This window comes from Anabrus simplex, chromosome 8 (assembly GCF_040414725.1).
Source record: "Anabrus simplex isolate iqAnaSimp1 chromosome 8, ASM4041472v1, whole genome shotgun sequence".
Lineage (NCBI taxonomy): Eukaryota > Metazoa > Arthropoda > Insecta > Orthoptera > Tettigoniidae > Anabrus > Anabrus simplex.
Genome location: NC_090272.1, coordinates 186,658,980 through 186,680,771, shown reverse-complemented (window position 1 = coordinate 186,680,771; position 21,792 = coordinate 186,658,980). Strand labels below are relative to the sequence as shown.

The window sequence follows — 21,792 nt, the reverse complement described above, 5'->3', positions numbered from 1 at the left end:
ACGGATAAAATGGACTCACGTATTTTAAAATTTTGATATTCCCCTGTTGTATAGCTATCCCCGATCAGGAAAACAACTTTATTTCTCTTTACATATACCTTATAAGTGGTGATTTACCATTGAAAATGAATTACAGTACGTAAAACATCTAAGCAAATATCTTTTAAAAAGGAAACACGAATACCATAACGGAGGAAGCAATTAACTTAAAATTTTGTCACAGAACCTCGCGGGCTGAAGAGTAATCCAGTCACTCCCAACAACTGGCGGGTGTGTGAAGTACTTGAAACTGGGTTCGGAGTGTCTCTTCTTTTCAGAATCAACTTCTTTGGCCTGTGAACTGTTACTCTGAAACCTTATTGTTGGATCAATAATAACGTCGATGTTCCTATTCCTATGAATCGCGCCAATGTCTGTACCTTTACTGGACCCATCGCTAGAGATATAGTGCACATCTTCAACGACTTCAAGTCTGCCAGATTTTTTGAGAAGTTCTGCAATACTGCTGCTGGAAACAAATTTTTTCTCATTTCCAAACTATAAAATCTGATGACTTAGAAAAATCTAAACCATAAATACTTCTTGTTTTGGAGAATTCGACTTAGCAACAGAATATAGGAGTGTTATTAATAGACAAAGTGTTCATAACAGTTTAGTAGGATGGACGTGTGGTTAACGCGCCTGCTTTTAGTGGTAGTTTGAGACTTGCTATCAAAGTCATCCTAGAGCAGCAGATTACAGGCCATACCTGTGCATAATTTGTACTTTCACAATGAATTAACGACCTGCCATCATGCGGTGGTGACAATGGTGATGAGACCAGGCCGCTGTGGTTACTAACACCGTTCTTTTAATTACTTATGTCTGATTGCTCACCGGGGGACGCGGTAACATTGAAACACACGCGGCAGTAACGTGACTTTATTACAGACATTTGTAACTGAACAACTGACCTGTACAATTCTGCCTTGGGCGTGTTAACTGCAGTTAGAAAGTATTTGGCACTTTTACTTTTGAAAATGGGGTTAAGTTTTGGAAAACAAAGTACTTATTTTTATGACACGTACATGGGCATGGACAGCCGTGAAGCGGAGTTAATTAAGCACTCCTATGCAAAAATAGGTGCATGATAGACGAGTGACACCGTTATTGGTCTCTCAGCGCGGTATGCTCCCAATCCCGGTCAATGCATGTGGAATTTTGTAAAGAGGAGACTCATATCTGGATCTTACGTGACTATGATCACGACACGATATAACTTGAAATTCCATTGAATGAACTGGGATCGAACCCACAAATTTGGTCTCAGAAGAAGCGGTTTGTCATGTGAGCCACTTATTCCAACTACGTTAGTTTTGTTGCGGTCACAACCGTTGACCGTGGTTCAGGAAAATGTCTGACAACATTCGTTATTTTGGAGCACCAAGTGCATATTAACTTGCAATAAAATATATTTATTTGCCTATGGCTGTACCTCGTAGCGAGCAAATTGAACGCCCTTATCAAATAACAATACTTTAATATCAATACAAACATACTCATTACAGATCAATGACGCGCACAATATCACCATCAAACTTATTCGAAGTTAATACCACATGTAACTAAATCGTCACGACTCTGTAGAATCGCGTATGCCTGTATAACTTTGTAGTATTTTGTGATATAATTTGTGACGTCGGTGTTCGCGCTGGCCTGTGAATCTGAACTTTCAGGCCGTATGTGTGAGGATTATTTAATGTAAATTGCTTACAACGGCACTTTCCTCCAAGGGCTTTTGACATTTCATCAACTGTGCAATGAGAAGCTCTAAGGTACTATTTATGATGTTATTGGCATTACTTTCAAAGACTTAAAAGTGCCCTTTGTGGGAGCTGAGTTATCATCTGTTGTCATCCGTACTGATTTGTCGTGTATTAGAAATATAATGACAAAAAATCGGGGGTGCTCTTCGTGTTATGTTAAGGACGATGGTGCAATCGGATAGGCAGAGAAAATTTTTCTTTTCAAGAAAAATAGGTTACATTTTTACTTCAGGGCGTGAGAACCGATTTAAAAATCGGTATTTGCTGTGCCAGAGAGTCAGCCTCTACCTGTTGCTGTGCGTCAGAGGAGAGAAGGGAAGGGAGGGGAAGTGGGAAGTGGGAGACAGAGGTAATGCTGGGTGAATGCACACGTTTCTCGTTCGTTTCGCATAGTCGCTTCCCAATCCCAGTAGGCAGGGTACAGCTTGTTTTACACAAACTTACTACTATACGAACCCCGTAGAAAGAGAAGATGAACTTGTACCAAGAATACAGGCAGTTTTCTAGGTCATTTGCGACGCATCAGAGCCCAAAGGTCACTACTGCACTGTTGCGAAATGTGCATAGAAGTAGGAGGAGGGAAACATCTACTGTTATCAAAGCATTGGGCGTATTGTAGGAATACACAATTGTGGGAGGGGTGCAGAGTTGCATCTTAGAGCATATTACATAATATAGAACGTTCCTGCGGCAAGCAGACGAGAGTAGAAATGATCTGGTGCATTCCTTAACTGACAAGTGTGTCTTAATTACAGTGTATTGTTGTACTGTGCGTGAAGTTACGGCTGTTTGGTGAAATAACTGTGGATATTGGCTGTAAGATACAAGGGCAATCCTGTGCGTGTCTAACAAGGAAACTTGTGTACACGCGTGGAGCATTATCTCTGTCCCCATCATATGTGCATCCCGCTTCCCCTCCCTCTCTTCCCTGAAGCACAGTAGTGGCGTTTTCTCTGGCATAGCAAATACGGCGAGTTCATCAATTAGAATTCTCTGCCATCGTTCTTAACATAACACGAAGAATATCCCCGATTGTTTGTCGGTATAGTTCTGATACACCCTGTATGTACCTCAAAATAACATGAATCCTATGCATATACGCTGTTGGCCTAAGTATTTCCATCCCTGTGTCGTCAGCAGAAGTTTAAAAAGGATATTTCTTTATGAAGCATTGCTGAATTAATTTAGCTGACAGCTCGTCTGTCGTATTAGGTTATCTTATTTGTATCCATCTTTCATCACATGCTAAATCGATTGTTACCAACCTTTTTGGACTCATGAATCCTTTCCACAAAAATCTAGGTTGAATGAACCTCTCGCTTACAAATAATTGTCCACATAAACTTACATTCGTAATTTTTAGTAAATATATTCCAGTTGTTATTTTTAATCGAAGGATTATAATTAGTCCAGGAATTTACCCGATGTGGGTTAAAATTCAAACGAGTACTGAGCAATCGCTTGCACGGACAATGGTTTTAATGTGGGGTTTGCACAAGATTTTGGGGTACGACTTGTTATAACTCCTAATATTTATGCAAATTTCCCTACAAAACCGTAAGACAGGCAAGAGGATATTTGATATCCGTTTACATTTTAATTAGGGGCTGCCTGGCCGAGGCGGTAAAGGCGTGCTAGGTTCTCCCGGAAGGACGTGGGTTCGAAACAAGATTTCCACTTCCGGAGGTGCATACGGCCCTGAGGTTCACTCAGCCTACACCTAAAATGAGTACCAGGTTAATTCCTGGGGGCAAAGGCGGCCGGGCGTAGAGCTAACCACTCTACCACATTACGTGCCGAGGTTAACAATAGTGGAAGCCTTTACCTTCCACTCCTCCAAGGGCCTTCGTGGCCTGTACGGAGGTGACTTTGCTTTGCTTTTGCTTTTTTACATTTTAATTATCACAGCATGAAATTCACGGCCCTAATTATATCGCTTTTAAATTACCGTAAGTTTCAGAAATTACAATAGGCACTACGGAATACATCAGCTGAAATAATTCAACATTTTAAAGATGTTTTAAAAATATTGAAATTACTTCTTCAAATTATTAAGGAATTCAACTTACATGGACTGGATAGAACAGTACTTGAATTATATTATCTTAGTTTGCTTCTTTTAATAGCTATAAAACTAACATCCAAATTTACGCTGTGACTTTACCATAATACTTTTTTGTAATTATGAAATCTGAAGCGAATTTATGTAGTTTCGTAGTTTCATATCTGAAACGTATCTCTTGACTTAAAAGTTTTATTACACTCATTCGTTTTGTAACCATACGATTGCAATAATAATAATAATAATAATAATAATAATAATAATAATAATAATAATAATAATAATGACCGCCTCTGTGGTGTAGTGGTTAGCGTGATTAGCTGCCACCCCCGGAGGTCCGGGTTCGATTCCCGGCTCTGCCACAAAATTTGAAAAGTGGTACGAGGACTGGAACGGGGTCCACTCAGCCTCGGGAGGTCAACTGAGTAGAGGTGGGTTCGATTCCCACCTCAGCCATCCTGGAAGTGGTTTTCCGCGGTTTCCCACTTCTCCAGGCGAATGCCGGGATGGTACCTAACTTAAGGCCACGGCCGCTTCCTTCCCTCTTCCTTGCCTATCCCATCCGATCTTCCCATACCTCCACAAGACTCCTGTTCAGCATAGCAGGTGAGGCCGCCTGGGCGAGGTACTGGTCATTCTCCCCAGTTGTATCCCCCGACCAAGAGTCTGAAGCTCCAGGACACTGCCCTTGAGGCGGTAGAGGTGGGATCCCTCGCTGAGTCCGAGGGAAAAACCGAACCTGGAGGGTAAACAGATGAATAATAATAATAATAATAATAATAATAATAATAATAATAATAATAATAATAATAATAATAATAATAATAATAATAATATATTTTTCAGCTTGTCTCCTTTATTTTTGGGGTCAACCTGTCTCATTTTGGTGTTGGCCGGGGTTTCAGACAGGATGCTCTTCCTGACGCCACGTGATTCTTGAGATGAAAATCTCGCCCCTGAAACGACCGGGATTCGAGCCACAGACTTACGGAAGCCAGCAGGTAAGCCACTCAGCTATCACACCCCCAATAATAATAATCCGACATTATTGAAAAATTTTGTTGGATCCTCTCGAGAAGTTAATGAGCCTTACTTTGGGAGCCAATGTGCTTAACAAACAAAATTCTTCCCATACCAATAAAATCCATCAATGGCGGTAAGTTTAGGAAAGCCCTGTGTTTGGGGGTCGGACGAGAAAGAAGAAATACCTACCGTAGTCTTCCTCGTAGACGATGGCAACCTTGGTCCAATTGAGGAAGGTCATTACATCCTGGAAAGCGTGGTTCATGTGCTCCTGGGAGGGATGCAGGTTGATAGAGAACTCCTTGAAGTTGGGCTCGAAGTCGATCCTTGCCTCCACATGAGGGACGTCCAGCGCCTCGCAGATGGACTGAATGTGGGCGCCGAGAAGTGGGTCTGACGGTCCGAAAATTGCCTGGATCCCGTACTCCATCTGCTTGCACGCTGAAAATAAATAAATAAATAAATAAATAAATAAATAAATAAATAAATAAATAAATAAATAAATAAATAAATACAATTTTTAACTCTCAAAGTGTTATAGGAGAAAAATGATTGTGCGTTGTAAAATTATAAAATTTTCACATTTTCTGGATGAAATGAGGTTGTATACAACATAAATGGTCAAAGAAGGAGTCTAACACAAATTAGAGGCAGCAATACCAAATATAGGTGGAACCCAGTCATTGGTAAAGTAAAGCAAAGCAAAGCAAAGCAAAGTCACCTCCGTACAGGCCATGAAGGCCCTTGAAGGAGTGGAAGGTAAAGGCTTCCACCATTGTTAACCTCGGCACGTGATGGGGTAGAGTGGTTAGCTCTATGCCCGGCCGCCTTTGCCCCCAGGAATTAACCTGTTTCTCATTTTTGTTGTAGGCTGAGTGAACCTCAGGGCCGTATGCACCTCCGGAAGTGAAAATCTCGCTTCTTAAATTTTACGACTTCCTGACGGGGATTCGAACCCACGTCCTTCCGGGCGAACCGAGCACGCCTTTACCGCATCGCCCAGGTAGCCCCTCCCAGTCATTGGTAGAATTTTTAATTCTCAAATGATGAAAGACGTGATTTATTTAAGCATTCTTTACAATGAAGCTGGCTTTGTATGGTGTAATATGTAAACACGTGAACTTGCTTGGTAATAAATAAAAGTAGCGGGTTCCATCCGTCCTACCGTTGCGCACTTACAGTTTCATAAATTGTAGCGTTCTCCAATAGGGCGAATCTCTGATATTTGTGCAAATCTCTTGTAGAACCATTGTGCGGACTACAGTAGAAGGTACTTGCAACTGAAGAAAGTTCACATCCTTTCTTACTCCATGGAAATCCAGGCTGTAATAATCGAACTCCTTATTTTCGTGTGGTTTCCGCAGAGGCCTGATCCAGGTCTCTACAATTGACGCCCTATGGGCTACTTGCGTGTCTGTGAGGATGGAACTCTACATAAGGGGGAACTTACACCTTTGAACATAAAAAAATGCGGCGTGTTTAACATTTTTCCAAATCATTTTACATGAATATTAAAATTAAACTTAGTATGACGAGCACATCATTTCATATTTATAAATCACATAAACCTATGAAATTATTATCATTAATTATTCGAAATGGTGGTGTATCAAGGCCACAAGATTGCCGTTTCACTGACAATTTCCAAACACATGAATACATTTCTATGATTATTTTTTATTATGATTAGTAATGTTATAGCTACAACATGTACTAGAATCAGTGAAGTGCATCAAGTATAAATATTTTTAATGAAGTTATTTTAAAGTAGTCAATTTTCAATTGATTTTTAAACTTAACCAATAAAGATAGCTCAGTAATTCTTGTTCGGAGCTGGCCGTGTGGATTGTCTACCTCCGTTTGGAGACGACGGCTTAAGAAGAATAGTAATTCTTGTATATATTCTTCTCTATGAAATATACATGAATTCAGAATTTAATCCTACTATCTTAAAAACTTTCAGAGATATTAGAGAAACGGTTCTGAAAAACAAAAGTTACGGGAAACAAGCAACAAACTCACCGATAAAAGGCTTGCTTGGATGACAGCGCTTCACAGTTTTGGTGATAACTCCGAAAGTATTGGAGATATTAATAAAATGTTGCACTGCTATAAAAAGAAAAAGTTCAATTTTTAATAAAAAATTAATTGAAAATCGCATTTTTGGTTGGTCAAAGTTGTTGGTCCCCCCTTAAGGTGAATTACAATCTTGAAAATGGCACAATCACCCAACCCGCAAGTCAGAGGAATTAATCGATAAAGCACTCACATATCGAGGGTTTTTGGCGACACAAGGATAAGAAAGGGCTATGATTAGGAAGGTAGAAACCATGACCTTCATTAAGGTACAGGCCCAGCAATCGCCTGGCTTAAAAGCTGGAAGAGACAGAAAGCCATTTTAGAGCTTCGGACGCTGCATTTCGATACCACCATCTCTTGAATGCAAGATCACACCAAAATCGCGCGGTCATTCCGCTTGTTGACGAAATGTAAGTTACTTAGAAGTCAAACACGAAAACTGATCGACATTCTCCAGCAGAAACAGAAATAAAGCATATCCGTATCATAAAAGAACCTTTATTGGAACCATCGAGCTACTGTCAGTATTGGGCGAACAAGAACTTCAGAGATGTGAATCAAAAGAGGTGCACACCAAGACTGCATACTTTCACTGCTCCAATTCAACCTCTTTGCTGATCACATATTCTAAGAAGTCTTGCATGATATTGAGTTACGTGTGAAAGTAAATGGATTTGTCTTAAACAATATTAGATACGTAGATGACGCTAAAATTATGTGATACCATTGAAGGTCTTCAAGAACTTCTCATTCTAATTCATATCGTGGAATAAGATATAACATAAACATCAATACTAAGCCAAGTGCATTGTATTTGGAAGAAGCAACCATGAATGTTCCTCCATTTTATTAAATAATCAGAGAACTAGTAAGTCACTTCACGTTCCTTGGGAGCGCCGTAACAAACAATCTGGAACCTTAAAAAGAGATCAGATGCTGTACTAAGATTTCTAGACTATTTTTTTCTCCAAAATATGAGGTCATTCTTCTGTGATCATAATCTGAACCTCAAACGGAGGGAAAAGCGGATGAAATGTTATATGGAGGGTTCACAACCGAAGTGAACCACGTCCGTTTGGAATAGTTTAGAGAAATTGAATTCTAGAGTTTCTGGCTTATTCCTGGAAATATAAGTTCATTTTAGAACATCACCATGGTATTTTCTAACTAAAAGTTTGGCATACATATGACATATTATTAACCGTGGTGAACAATTTAGTTTTATTAAAAAACAAATGGACTTGGTTCACATTTTGTGAATTTTAATTTATTGGACGAAATAAAAATTACAATTTAAGCAGTGTATTGAAATATTGAACTTACTTTGTAATAGACATCACAGTCAGACCATTATTTCTGCTTGTAACCTAATTTAATACAAAAATAGAGATATTTTGACATTTTTCCACATAACCATGTCAGCACAATTCAACTCAATCAGCGTCCACAAATTCATTATGGTGATCGTCCGTGTTGTTTGCGATATCAGTTGACCTTGTAGTGATCTCATCTGCGAGATTCTTGAAGAAGTGGTGATGAACTGGAGGTATATAGGGTAAGAAGTCCATCATGTTGTTCCGCTTAGCTACGGAGATCCTTCGTTGAATTGCACTTAGGGGCTCTTGAATGACAGGTGACAATGGTAATAATAGAAGAATAATAAGAATTACCTCCAAGGAAGACATGTCTTCATCCAGAGTTTCGTCAAAAAGTATTTTCAAAGGAGAACCTCTCACCGCTCTTAAACACCTTATTTGTAACCAATTGAAGGCTTAAACATCAGCAGTCTTTTTTATATTGGTGATTGCTTTCTCCAAAGCTGTTGTAGGTAAGAATTACTCTCTCTATTTCTTGATTTCTTAAAAATATGGATTCATCCGCTTTGATGATTTGATAATTTGCATCCAGTCTTCTGGGGGTGTAGATATGTGTCAGAGGATGAATTAGGAAGATAATCACCGTTAGTTATGTTATTGACCAAATGAAACACATACACTCACAAACAACAATGATGGTCTTTAGATTAATGGGAATAGTTCACTATGGCAGTGGCAAATTCTTAGTTACCTTCGCCTTGCATATGAAGTGCTGCCTTATGTGAAGTAACAAACGAGTTATGGACTCAGTTTGCCATATCAGTGAATAAATCGAAGTTTTGTGAGTCCCAGATTGCATTAATCTCCAAAATGACTGCTGGTGGACTTGGTCCACTTTGGTTGTGAAACCCCCATATCTGGTCAACACTGCTTTATGGAGCAGAGATCCGGACTGTCAGAGCTTCTTCCAGGAACAGATTGGAGGTCTTTGAAATGTGGTTACATAGGCGAATGGTCAGGATACATTGGACATATCTCGTTACAACTAATGAAGTGTTAATGAGAGCTAGAGCAGAGTGCCAGATGGTAAATATCATGAAGGCCAGGCAGACAGATAATTAGGCAATGCTACACGAAGTAGATAGGTTACTACACCTGATATTACAAGACAGGATAGAAGGCAAGCGAGGGGATGGTAGACCATCGATGTCATGGTTTTAAAATATCAGAGACTGTACCTGAATCAACAACACCGGACAACTCAAAACTCTTCAGATTAGCCAAAAAATGTGGTATTTTCTCCATGGTGATCACAAACGTTTCGGAAACTGGATGCGGTATTCGAAGAAAAAGAAGGATAAAAATGGACTTCGCTACGCAAAATGTGAAAAAAGGGAATTACAGAGTGACGATGGAAGAGAAAAAACCTAGGTCTAGAAGGGAAGCACTGTCGCTGTAAGGCACAGACCAATAATTTGTTGGATATGCAAATGAAATTGGAGAAAAAATCATCTTCGGGGTGATTCGAACCTATCAACTCCCAAATGCACAAACTTAGTGACACATGATTCGTACCGTGCAGCCAGTTCTCATGGTAAGGGAACGTGCATAAGAACTGAAGAGGCTCGGGTATTAGTAACAAATGGATGACTGTGGACACACTTAATTCATTCACAGAAGCTTGCAGACTGAATTAATCATTCTCGATTTTGTGAAGGAACTGATGCGAGGTCAAGGCAACTATACGATGGAGGTCTTGCAGAGTTCTACCGCAAGGGCATTTCTATTCTCTCCGAGCGATGAAACAACATGTGCAAAGAACTGGAAAATTTGAGAAAAGGAGAAATAGCTGTACATTGAAATGGTGCAAGGAAGTGCATATGTTGAAAAGAGAAGAAATTGCTGTACATTGAAATGGCGCAAGAAATGGAGGTGTTGAAAAAGGCAAAAATATCTGTACATTAAAATGGTGCAAAACGTGGTGATGTTGAAAAGAGGAGAACTGTGTTTACAATAAAATGGTGAAAAACGTAGAGATGTTGAAAAGAGGGGAAATGTGTTTACAATAAAATGGTGAAAAACATGGAGATGTTGAAAAGAGGAGAAATGTGTTTACATTAAAATGATGCAAAACGTGGAGATGTTGAAAAGAGGAGAACCGTGTTTACATTAAAATGGTGCAAAACTTGGAGATGTTGAAAAGAGGAGAAATGTGTTTACATTAAAATGGTGCAAAACGTGGAGATGTTGAACAGAGGAGAAATGTGTTTACAATAAAATGGTGCAAAACGTGGAGATGTTGAAAAGAGGAGAAATGTGTTTACATTAAAATGGTGAAAAACATGGAGATGTTGAAAAGAGGAGAACTGTGTTTACAATAAAATGGTGCAAAACGTGGAGATGTTGAAAAGAGGAGAAATGTGTTTACATTAAAATGGTGCAAAACGTGGAGATGTTAAAAAGAGGAGAAATGTGTTTACATTAAAATGGTGCAAAACGTGGAGATGTTGAAAAGAGGAGAAATGTGTTTACATTAAAATGGTGCAAAACGTGGAGATGTTGAAAAGAGGAGAAGTGTGTTTACATTAACATGGTGCAAAACGTGGAGATGTTGAACAGAGGAGAACTTTGTTTACAATAAAATGGTGAAAAACATGGAGATGTTGAAAAGAGGAGAACTGTGTTTACATTAAAATGGTGCAAAACTTAGAGATGTTGAAAAGAGGAGAAATGTGTTTATATTAAAATGGTGCAATTAGTTGAGATGTTGAACAGAGGAGAAATGTGTTTACAATAAAATGGTGAAAAACATGAAGATGTTGAAAAGAGGAGAACCGTGTTTACATTAAAATGGTGCAAAACTTAGAGATGTTGAAAAGAGGAGAAATGTGTTTACAATAAAATGGTGAAAAACATGGAGATGTTGAAAAGAGGAGAACTGTGTTTACAATAAAATGGTGAAAAACATGGAGATGTTGAAAAGAGGAGAAATGTGTTTATATTAAAATGGTGCAATTAGTTGAGATGTTGAACAGAGGAGAAATGTGTTTACAGTAAAATGGTGAAAAACATGGAGATGTTGAAAAGAGGAGAACTTTGTTTACAATAAAATGGTGCAAAACGTGGAGATGTTGAAAAGAGGAGAAATGTGTTTATATTAAAATGGTGCAATTAGTTGAGATGTTGAACAGAGGAGAAATGTGTTTACAGTAAAATGGTGAAAAACATGGAGATGTTGAAAAGAGGAGAACCGTGTTTACATTAAAATGGTGCAAAACTTAGAGATGTTGAAAAGAGGAGAAATGTGTTTACAATAAAATGGTGAAAAACATGGAGATGTTGAAAAGAGGAGAACTGTGTTTACAATAAAATGGTGAAAAACATGGAGATGTTGAAAAGAGGAGAACTGTGTTTACAATAAAATGGTGCAAAACGTGGAGATGTTGAAAAGAGGAGAAATGTGTTTACGTTAAAATGGTGCAAAACGTGGAGATGTTGAAAAGAGGAGAAATGTGTTTATATTAAAATGGTGGAAAAATGGGAGAAGCTGAAAAGAGGAGAAATGTATGTACATTTAAAAATAATGCAAGGAAGTTGAGATGTCGAAAAGAGGAGAAATGTCTGTATGTTAAACTGGTGCAAAAACTGGAGATGTTGAACAGAGTAGCAAATGTGTGTACAGGGTCCAGAGGAATGAATAGCGTGATTTGACTGCCGCTGACGTCTTCTTGTGGGGATACTTGAAAAGTTAAGTATACGCTACACGTCCTCATACCGTGGCTGAACTGAAGGAAAAGGTACGCACAGCTGTGCAGGAGATCCCATTGAACATTCTGGAGCGCGTGGTGGAAGGTTTAGTCCGCTGCCTTGAGGAATGCGCTGAACGTGGTGGCGACCATCTGTCCAGTGTTACATTAAAAATCAAGAAAATGGCATATGTGGTGTGTAATGTCATATATTGTTCTTTGTTTTCATTGTGTGTTTAAGTAAATCATTCTATTTGTTTCGATGTTCTGTCTTTTTTTCTACTATTCATTCCGCCGGACCCTGTACATTAAAATGGCGTAAAATTGGAGATGTCTGTATATTAAATGATGCAATACGTTCAAATGGTGCAAAAACTGGAGATGGTGAAAATAGGAGATATGTCTGTACATTAAAATGGTACATGTGTGTTTGCATTTATAAATAATCCTGGTTCATTAAAATAGCTTCTAATTAGTTTCAGAGCGATCCTCGTATGTACATATACGTTGAAGTTAAGGTCATGTTGTGAAATCAATCAATTTCGGATTAGGGATGTTATGTTCCGGTTGACAAACACACTGTGGCCAGCAGGTGTGAGGGTGTGTATGGGGAGTATTTTGCTGGCCTTTGGCGGTAGATGATGTGTGAAGCCATTAGGGTTGAGTTACAGGGTTCTTATTAATATTCTCTCGAACCCGATGTCGTACATATTATTGATCCTACTTGTTGCGTCTAATGGTGTAGTGGCTCACATGACAATCTCATGAATATTCAAACAGGTCGCGTAAGGCTGCTATAAATTGGATAATCTTAGTAATCAATATTAATTATTATGTAAACCATCACAGCCACTCTGTGGTAAGCTCAGAAACCTGCGTTGAGTAGCCTCTCAGGTCCCGAGACTTAGATAAGAAGATCTTCATTGTTCGTGGAATATTCTTGTTCTTGCCTTCCAGTGTTGCGTGTATGTTATTTACAGACATTTTGGTAACATTTTTGCCGGTAGGACTTATAAGTCCATTCAGAAAACGGTTGTACATACAACATCCTCAATATAGGTATCAAGAGTGGAGAGGAGGTATGGTTTCAGTTTCATCCTCTTGGTCACTGAGCTACCATACAGATCAATGGTTTGATGATGGAAGGAAATGCCTTGATCAACAAAAAAATGACCTTGATTGCCGCTCCGAGTGACAAGAATCTTTGTATTGTGTCCTGAATATCTATAGAATATATTAAATTGATTTATTATTCTGTACCTTTTAAAACTTGAAGGGAATCCGCTGTCTGTAATTTCATTTACTTTGCCATTTTGATATATTCATTCATTTGAGGCCAACTCAAGATCACATCAGTAGTTTGTATCTTTCGTATCTGTTTGTCTGTTTGTCTGTTTGTTTGTTTGTTTGTTCTACCAACGCGGGTAAACGGTTGAATATATCTGTACCAAAACTTTATATTTAGAGTCTACTCATCCAGGAGCAGGTTGCGACATGCATAGCATTTAAAAATAACTGAATAGACTGGGGATTTAATGGAAGACGAGAAGACTTTTTCAATTTTATCTTACACTATTGATTGTATGTAAAATCTGTAGACTGTATGTGAAGCACCCCTTCATTCTAAATAATTTTTGTTATGTACATAATTTCGCTTACTCTTCAAATGACGGAGAAAATTGCTATTTTCTACAGGCTTCATGTTCTGAAGCCAGTGATGTACACCCTCGCAGACCTACAGTTATTTGGAGGATCCATAATGGGCATTGCTTCCACTTACTTGTGCCAGGCTCCTCACTTTCATCTATCCTATCCGACCTCCCTTGGTCAACTCTTGTCTTTTCCGACCCCGACGTAATTACGTATGGAGGCCTAGGGAGTCTTTCATTTTCACACTCTTCGTGGCCCTTGTTTTCCTTTGGCTGATACCTTCATTTTTTGAAGTGTCGGACCCCTTCCATTTTTTCCCTCTGATTAGTGTTATATAGAGGATGGTTGCCTAGTTGTACTTCCTCTTAAAACAACCACCACCACCACCACCACCACCACCACGTGTATATGGTGTCATGGTAATGATGATGTGATATGATGTTGGTATTTGTAGGAAGATTATTCTAAAATATTTTCCTTCACGTTATCTAAAGATTGTCTGTAACAAACCTTTAATAATAAGTTATTTCCGTTCCTTTATGCGTATATGTATTTATCGTATGACCGATAATAACGGAGATACTTACGAAAAAATTGGATTTTTAGTCCAGTCGTATATTTTACTTCAAGGTAGGTAACGGAAAAACTGAAGAGCCATTTTACTGTTTTCGATAGGGCTGATATGAAGGGGGGTATCATCAACGCCAGAGCGCCATGCCAGTGGTTAGAGACACAATATGCAACCTGAGAAGCAGAGATAATTTCGTACAACTTCTGACCAGGAATTGTACCGTACAAGAAATTCGGATATCATCAACATTCTCTCCCGACTTTGTTCAGCATCGTACTTCACGTTACTGCCAAGCTTTTCCGTAGAAACATATACACTGACTGACAGAGCAAATGCAACACCAAGAAGGAGTGGTCAGAACTTTATGTCAATTGCAGGGTAGACTGACGTCACTGAGGTATGCTCATGATGTGAAATGCGCCGCTGTGCTGCGCACGTAGCGAACGATAAATGGGACACGGCGTTGGCGAATGGCCCACTTCGTACCGTGATTTCTCAGCCGACAGTCATTGTAGAACGTGTTGTCGTGTGCCACAGGACACGTGTATAGCTAAGAATGCCAGGCCGCCGTCAACGGAGGCATTTCCAGCAGACAGACGACTTTACGAGGGGTATGGTGATCGGGCTGAGAAGGGCAGGTTGGTCGCTTCGTCAAATCGCAGCCGATACCCATAGGGATGTGTCCACGGTGCAGCGCCTGTGGCGAAGATGGTTGGCGCAGGGAAATGTGGCACGTGCGAGGGGTCCAGGCGCAGCCCGAGTGACGTCAGCACGCGAGGATCGGCGCATCCGCCGCCAAGCGGTGGCAGCCCCGCACGCCACGTCAACCGCCATTCTTCAGCATGTGCAAGACACCCTGGCTGTTCCAATATCGACCAGAACAATTTCCCGTCGATTGGTTGAAGGAGGCCTGCACTCCCGGCGTCCGCTCAGAAGACTACCATTGACTCCACAGCATAGACGTGCACGCCTGGCATGGTGCCGGGCTAGAGCGACTTGGATGAGGGAATGGCGGAACGTCGTGTTCTCCGATGAGTCACGCTTCTGTTCTGTCAGTGATAGTCACCGCAGACGAGTGTGGCGTCGGCGTGGAGAAAGGTCAAATCCGGCAGTAACTGTGGAGCGCCCTACCGCTAGACAACGCGGCATCATGGTTTGGGGCGCTATTGCGTATGATTCCACGTCACCTCTAGTGCGTATTCAAGGCACGTTAAATGCCCACCGCTACGTGCACCATGTGCTGCTCCCGTACCTTCAGGGGCTGCCCAATGCTCTGTTTCAGCAGGATAATGCCCGCCCACACACTGCTCGCATCTCCCAACAGGCTCTACGAGGTGTACAGATGCTTCCGTGGCCAGCGTACTCTCCGGATCTCTCACCAATCGAACACGTGTGGGATCTCATTGGACGCCGTTTGCAAACTCTGCCCCAGCCTCGTAGGGACGACCAACTGTGGCAAATGGTTGACAGAGAATGGAGAACCATCCCTCAGGACACCATCCGCACTCTTATTGACTCTGTACCTCGACGTGTTTCTGCGTGCATCGCCGCTCGCGGTGGTCCTACATCCTACTGAGTCGATGCCGTGCGCATTGTGTAACCTGCATATCGGTTTGAAATAAACATCAATTATTCGTCCGTGCCGTCTCTGTTTTTTCCCCAACTTTCATCCCTTTCGAACCACTCCTCCTTGGTGTTGCATTTGCTCTGTCAGTCAGTGTATTTAACATGCCGCATTAAACGTGTGAATGGAGCCATGCAACTTCTCAGAAATTCATGAAGGCAACATGTAATAATTTGCAAATTCCCGTGCAAAGAACGGGTACAAATGTTAGCCTATACTGAGAACAATTCAGCACAACAAACCAGTTCTTTTCAGAAGTTTTGGTAACATTTTCCTAGAATATTTTCAGGTGTAATTAACAAGTTCCATTCCAAAGACGATTGTATCAACTCGGTACTTGCAATATGAAGTGCATCAAATTATAGATCGTTCCTCTAACAATTATTTAACAGCATTAAAAATCCAGTCATGTACACTACAACTACACTTCCTGACAAAAAAGTGAAGCACCCAGAATGAGTGGCCCAATATTATCCCATTTCGGTATACATGCATACCATAGATGTGTGAGTAGATGATTAGATTTACAAGGATCTGAAATATGTAGAACGTCCACCAGAGTGCATTAGTGATGGCACCGTCCTGTTGTTGATAAGTTGTTACCAGTCAACTGCTGAGAGTCAGACAGTGCAGAGAGGACTACGTACAGTCGAAGCACCCGCGATGCCTCGCAGACGCGTTAGACAGCCTATCCACCAGCTGAGAGCATTTGACAGAGGCCGCATTGTGGGACTGCATGAGGCTGGTTGGTCGTATCGTGCAATTGCCAGGCATGTGGGCCATTCACTTATCACAGTGCCCCGATGTTGGACTCAATGGGTACATGATGGCACTTCATCACGTCGTGCAGGTTCGGGTCGACCAAGAAACACTACCCCGAGGGGAGGACCTTCGTATGGTGCACCAAAGTATTGCGGGATCCCATAAATTCGGCAACCGACATCCGCAAACATGTACTGGAGACTCTACAACAGGGCCTCTCAAACGCCCAAAATCTCACGCGTGCAGAGCGAGGTGCAAGAGCTCCGTGCACTGTGCATCGGTGCCGCTCGGTGCCGCTCGGTATGGCTCGGATCAACGCTTCGTCTCTGGGCTACTCGGCTATGCTCGGCTCTACTCGGCTATACTCGGCTCAACTCAGCCAGGATTTGGAGCGCTACGGCGCAAGTGGGGGAGAGGGAGACAGGCGGAGCGAGCGAGACAGGCGTGGGGAAAGAGAGAGACAGCGCTATTGCTCCAAATCGAGGAGTGGGGGTCTGCACTCTGGTCAACCAAGCCAAGTCGTCTTTTGCACCGTGCACAGTGCATGCACCACGCGCATGCACCCTGAGAGGCCCTGCTCTACAACATCCTGTGAGTTCCCGCACCGTGTCTCGACGACTCACATTCGCCGGATTAGGGTCCTACTGCCCCATGTGTCGGTTGCCACTGACATCAGAACACCAACCGATGCTTCTGTCTGATACACTCTCAATTCCTCACACTACTTCACCCACAACACGCCATGGAAAACTGCGCGTTCAACGGGCTAGTTTAAAGGCAGAGGGACATCGCGAGCAAAGAAGTTGAAAGCAACGGGGTAGGTTGGGAATAAAACGTCAAAGAGGTTGGGTGGATAAGAGATATACGTGTGTGTCACTAGTCCAAACCATTCGGAATAGGACAAATATCCATATGAAGTGCTTTGCTTCAAACGATCGTTCCCGTCATATACCTGAATATTGACCATTCCTCATGGGACATAGTCGAAATACCATACGCAGAGCCATTACAGAGTAAAGTACGATGTAGATATTTTGCTACTGGTTTAATGTCGCACTAACACACAGACGGTTTTCGGCAACGGAAAGACAGGAAAGGGCTAGGATTCGTAAGGAAGAGGCCGTGGCCTTTAGTAAGTTCTAGCTCCCAAATTTGCCTGGTATGAAAATGGGAAACCCAAGAAAATCATTTTCAAGTTTGCCGACGGTGTGATTGGAGCAGATCTCACGAACGCAAGCTCACATATGCGTGGCATTAACAAATATACTTCACAATTACAGCCCTTCAGGCAAGCAATTCAATGTTGAAAACATCCTAGGAACATGAGCTACGAATTTTAGGTAAATAAAATATAATAAATTATGACAATATATATTCTTTATTTATTCTTAAAAATTACAATCCTTTTCTTCATCATCGTTATCCGGTCGATTAGATTAGTAGTTTACCTTTTTCTACCACTACGAGCGCTAATTTGAGTCAATGCATTGTTCCACTTAAGCACCACTACGAGCGCTAATGTGAGTCAATACAGAGTTTCACTTAAGCCCTTATAACTAAATTCGGTGTGGATATTTTCAAAAATTCAAAAAGTAAGCCTAAGGGTATTGAAACAAGGAACAAATTACAGAATAAATTATGTAAATAAGTTAAATTGGCTAGGTTTTGGATCAAACGGAAAACGAGTAAAGAAATAAGCTACTTTAGGCTGTTTTTCCGGGACTGCATTTAGGATGGAGGTGATCTTCAAAGTTTTTTTGGACAGATCTATCAAAGACTCACAATTTGAAATATTTCCGGGCCATTTAGCCCTTCTACTTTTGGCAGAGTTGAGGAGATAGCTTAAGGCGACACTCCGGAGATAAAAATATATTTTTACCTAATGCATGGATTTTCACGAAACTTTGTGGGAATGTCACCTACATAAAAGAAGAGGTATTACGAATATTTATTTCATATAAATTAATTATTTTTCCAAAATAAATTTTTGCATTTGAAATTTTTAATTCCATTTTTACATGAAATTTAATTAAAAATTTAATGTAAAGTCGTAATTAGGTAGTTAATATTTCTTTTAAAAGCACTACGTATCGATTTTCTGTACATAATTTATATAAGGAAATATATCTTGCTAAGTTTTATAATTTTTACGTTTTTACTTAAAAATCCCAACTACTTGAAAAAATTTTGCAATTAAAAATTCCATATGCAGGTTTTTAATATAGCTGTCATACATATACGATACAAATTTTGTTACATTTGGCAGAATATTATGGAAGAAAAATAGGATTTAAATGTAAAATTACAGTTGGCAAACAAAGCATTATTACAGTGATAAATTATTTGAATTCAGCGAAATAACTTTGTGACAAGAAAAAATAAACTCATTCCTTTAAATAGCAGACATAAAAAGAATTTTACCAAAATGATCAAATTATCGATTTTTATCTCTGGAGTGTCGCCTAAATTTTACGTTTTTCGTAGTATGGGAATTCCTAGTTTGTTTGCTAAGAAATGTTTTAAACATTAATATAATTATTGCACATGATGAAGATTTCTTTATCTATAACCTTGTAATCTCCAGTGGTGTGTTTGATCCAACTCACTCGGTAAAATACCATGTACATCATTCTTTAAGCGCATATTATCAAATTAACATAACTTGAAGAAAAGGCTCCCAGGAACTCTCCCATAAGTAAATTTATTTACTTTTCTAAAACCTTCGAACAACAGTCATTCACTATTCTCTATGACGAGGAAGTAACCTCTGTCAATATGGTGGCATGTACTCTCTCCAGTATATCGCTCAAAGAAAGAGCTCCATAAAATTATTTAAGGTTGAAATCGACACTTGATTTCCATCAGAGCCTATCAGAATTCTTCAGATCAAAGTAGTCACTTCTCAACGACCACTAGAGTGAACTCTCCAGGGACGTACCAGCCAGACTTGCTGCTACTTCAAAATTGAACGTCAAGTTAGTTGATATTGACGCCAAACAGTCGCTAATTGATGACCATATGGCAAGTGCCAGGTGCCTAGTGCTGCTCATCTGGAAGGGGAGGTATGGTTCCATGTTCATCCTCTTCAAAAGGTACAGGCTTCAATATTTCTTTTCACCCGTGCTACATTATCGCCTTGTATCGCTGCCCAGGTACTTATTCAATCATAAGACACACATTGAATGCTGTTGTTATTTACTTAGATCAGAGCTGCTCAAACAAAGCTCCCGGTGCAACTGCATGGCAGCCACGTGCCAAAGAGCGAGCCGGCGCTCGAGAACTGCATCAGTTAATCTCTCGAACCCGCCGGGCTGAGTGGCGCAGACGGTTGAGGCGCTGGCCTTCTGGCGTCAAGTTGGCAGGTTCGATCCTGGCTCAGTCCGGTGGTATTTGAATGTGCTCAATATGTCAGCTTCGTGAGACGTAAAGCCAATAACATCTATATATTAAAAGAATTTACTAAAAACAGCTTTGGCAAATCCGTCCGTCCGTTCTACTGGAGCGATTTGTTTCATTTTTATTTTATTCTCTCCGGATTTACCTGCCGGTGAATCATGAGACACTGACAGGTCTCTAAGTTCAGCCAACTTTGAGTAATCATAAAATCAAATCATTAAATGATCACTCCAATAATTGCAGGCGAGGGTTTATCCTAACCCGCAATACATTCTGTACTTAGCAGGTTGCTAAGCGACCAACACTTTCATTAATATTCTGATATATGCGATTTTCATCCTAAGTAATGTCATTGCATGAAGCCATGTTTTATTACTACCTATGAATCCAGAGAGTACACACTTCCTCTAGTCACGGAAGAAATACTCTAAATTAAATACTCTTTGATTCACTAACCTTTACCAGCTTCCAAATATATTCAACAGATGGCGGAGCGTTCTTAATAACTTTATATCAAGAACTGCAGGGCAAAGAAGCGAGTTTATGGATAGATTTTTATCAAAAACAGACGGTATGATGACGTCAGAACGGATGACTTCTGCCTAGGAGCTGCGGCGTACCACAACGCGCTTCTTACTAAAACCATTGAAAAGGGCAGGCAGAACAGTATGACTACAACAGGCGTATCAAGACGAGTTATCTGATCTATTTATAACTAATGTTGAGGAGTAGCACAGGTCCTCTAGTTGTTATTATCATCGTCTCCCCAACCTCACGTTTACTCAGAACCTGTGATAAGGTGCACGGCGCATGGTTGATGGTAGCATTTCAACTATGAGGAATCCAAAAAAAATGAGAAAAGGGAGATTCTTCCGTCTTCAAATAATCTGTCTTCCACATAGTGAAAAATGTATTCTATGTGGCCATGCCATTTTAAATTTAAAGAAACATCTCCCGGAACGCTATTATAGCCGAAAAGAGAAGAAAGTCATTCGAAGTTTGGATGAATAATTTTCCACAGGAGAGCTCATGACCACTCCTGATTTATTTTTTGGAACTTTTTCTGTGCCACATGAAGGCGTTCAACATACCTTGAAGTTTGAGCTCATAGAATTACAGGCTGAAATATTGATTCAACAACACTCTTACTTCCTTTGCAAGAGTTCTACGGAAAATTCCCTAACAGAGTGTATTCGAACGCCATAATAATTTGCCGAAAGAGCTTTCCGTGTTCAGTTCTACTTTCATCAATGAAAATCTTTTGAGTTTGAAGCTCATCAAGCGAACATCTTCCACAGAAGGTAAACTTCGCCACTGTGTGCGATTGGTGGTTTAATGGTCGCTTGTTCTCGATATAGAAATAGTTGTCTATAGAAAACCTCATCAGTACACTATAGTACACTACACCGTAGTATACAGTATACCGGCTGTCTTCAAAAACGTTTCCAATGTTTACAGAAGAGGCAGCACGCAACAAACGAAGGGAAAAAGATCCTATAAACATTGATCTCAATCCAAATATCTTCGGAAATATGATCCGCTACCACTACCATGAATGATCACGATATTCCAATAATATAAGGAGGGTCATGTGGAACAAAAGACGGAATAGGTTCCTACCTAAACATTAGTCATAAACCTACTAGCGTGTTATCTTATGGTATTGTTATGATGGAGCACTGGCCCATTTTATCGTAGGGTTAAGCGACACCTAACACGGGTTTTGTATGAGCGACGGATTGTTCGGGGAGGGCCAAT

General features: G+C 40.4%; 1 protein-coding gene across 1 annotated transcript in view; it reads right to left on the bottom strand.

Annotated features, from left to right (window-relative positions):
* LOC136879360 (glutamate receptor ionotropic, kainate 2) overlaps positions 1-21,792 on the bottom strand; it is a 473,995-nt gene that overhangs the window by 202,841 nt on the left and 249,362 nt on the right. The window contains exon 4 of the mRNA XM_068229090.1: positions 5,080-5,331. Within this exon, the coding sequence (XP_068085191.1) occupies positions 5,080-5,331 (252 nt within the window). The remainder of the gene's footprint in view (positions 1-5,079; positions 5,332-21,792) is intronic.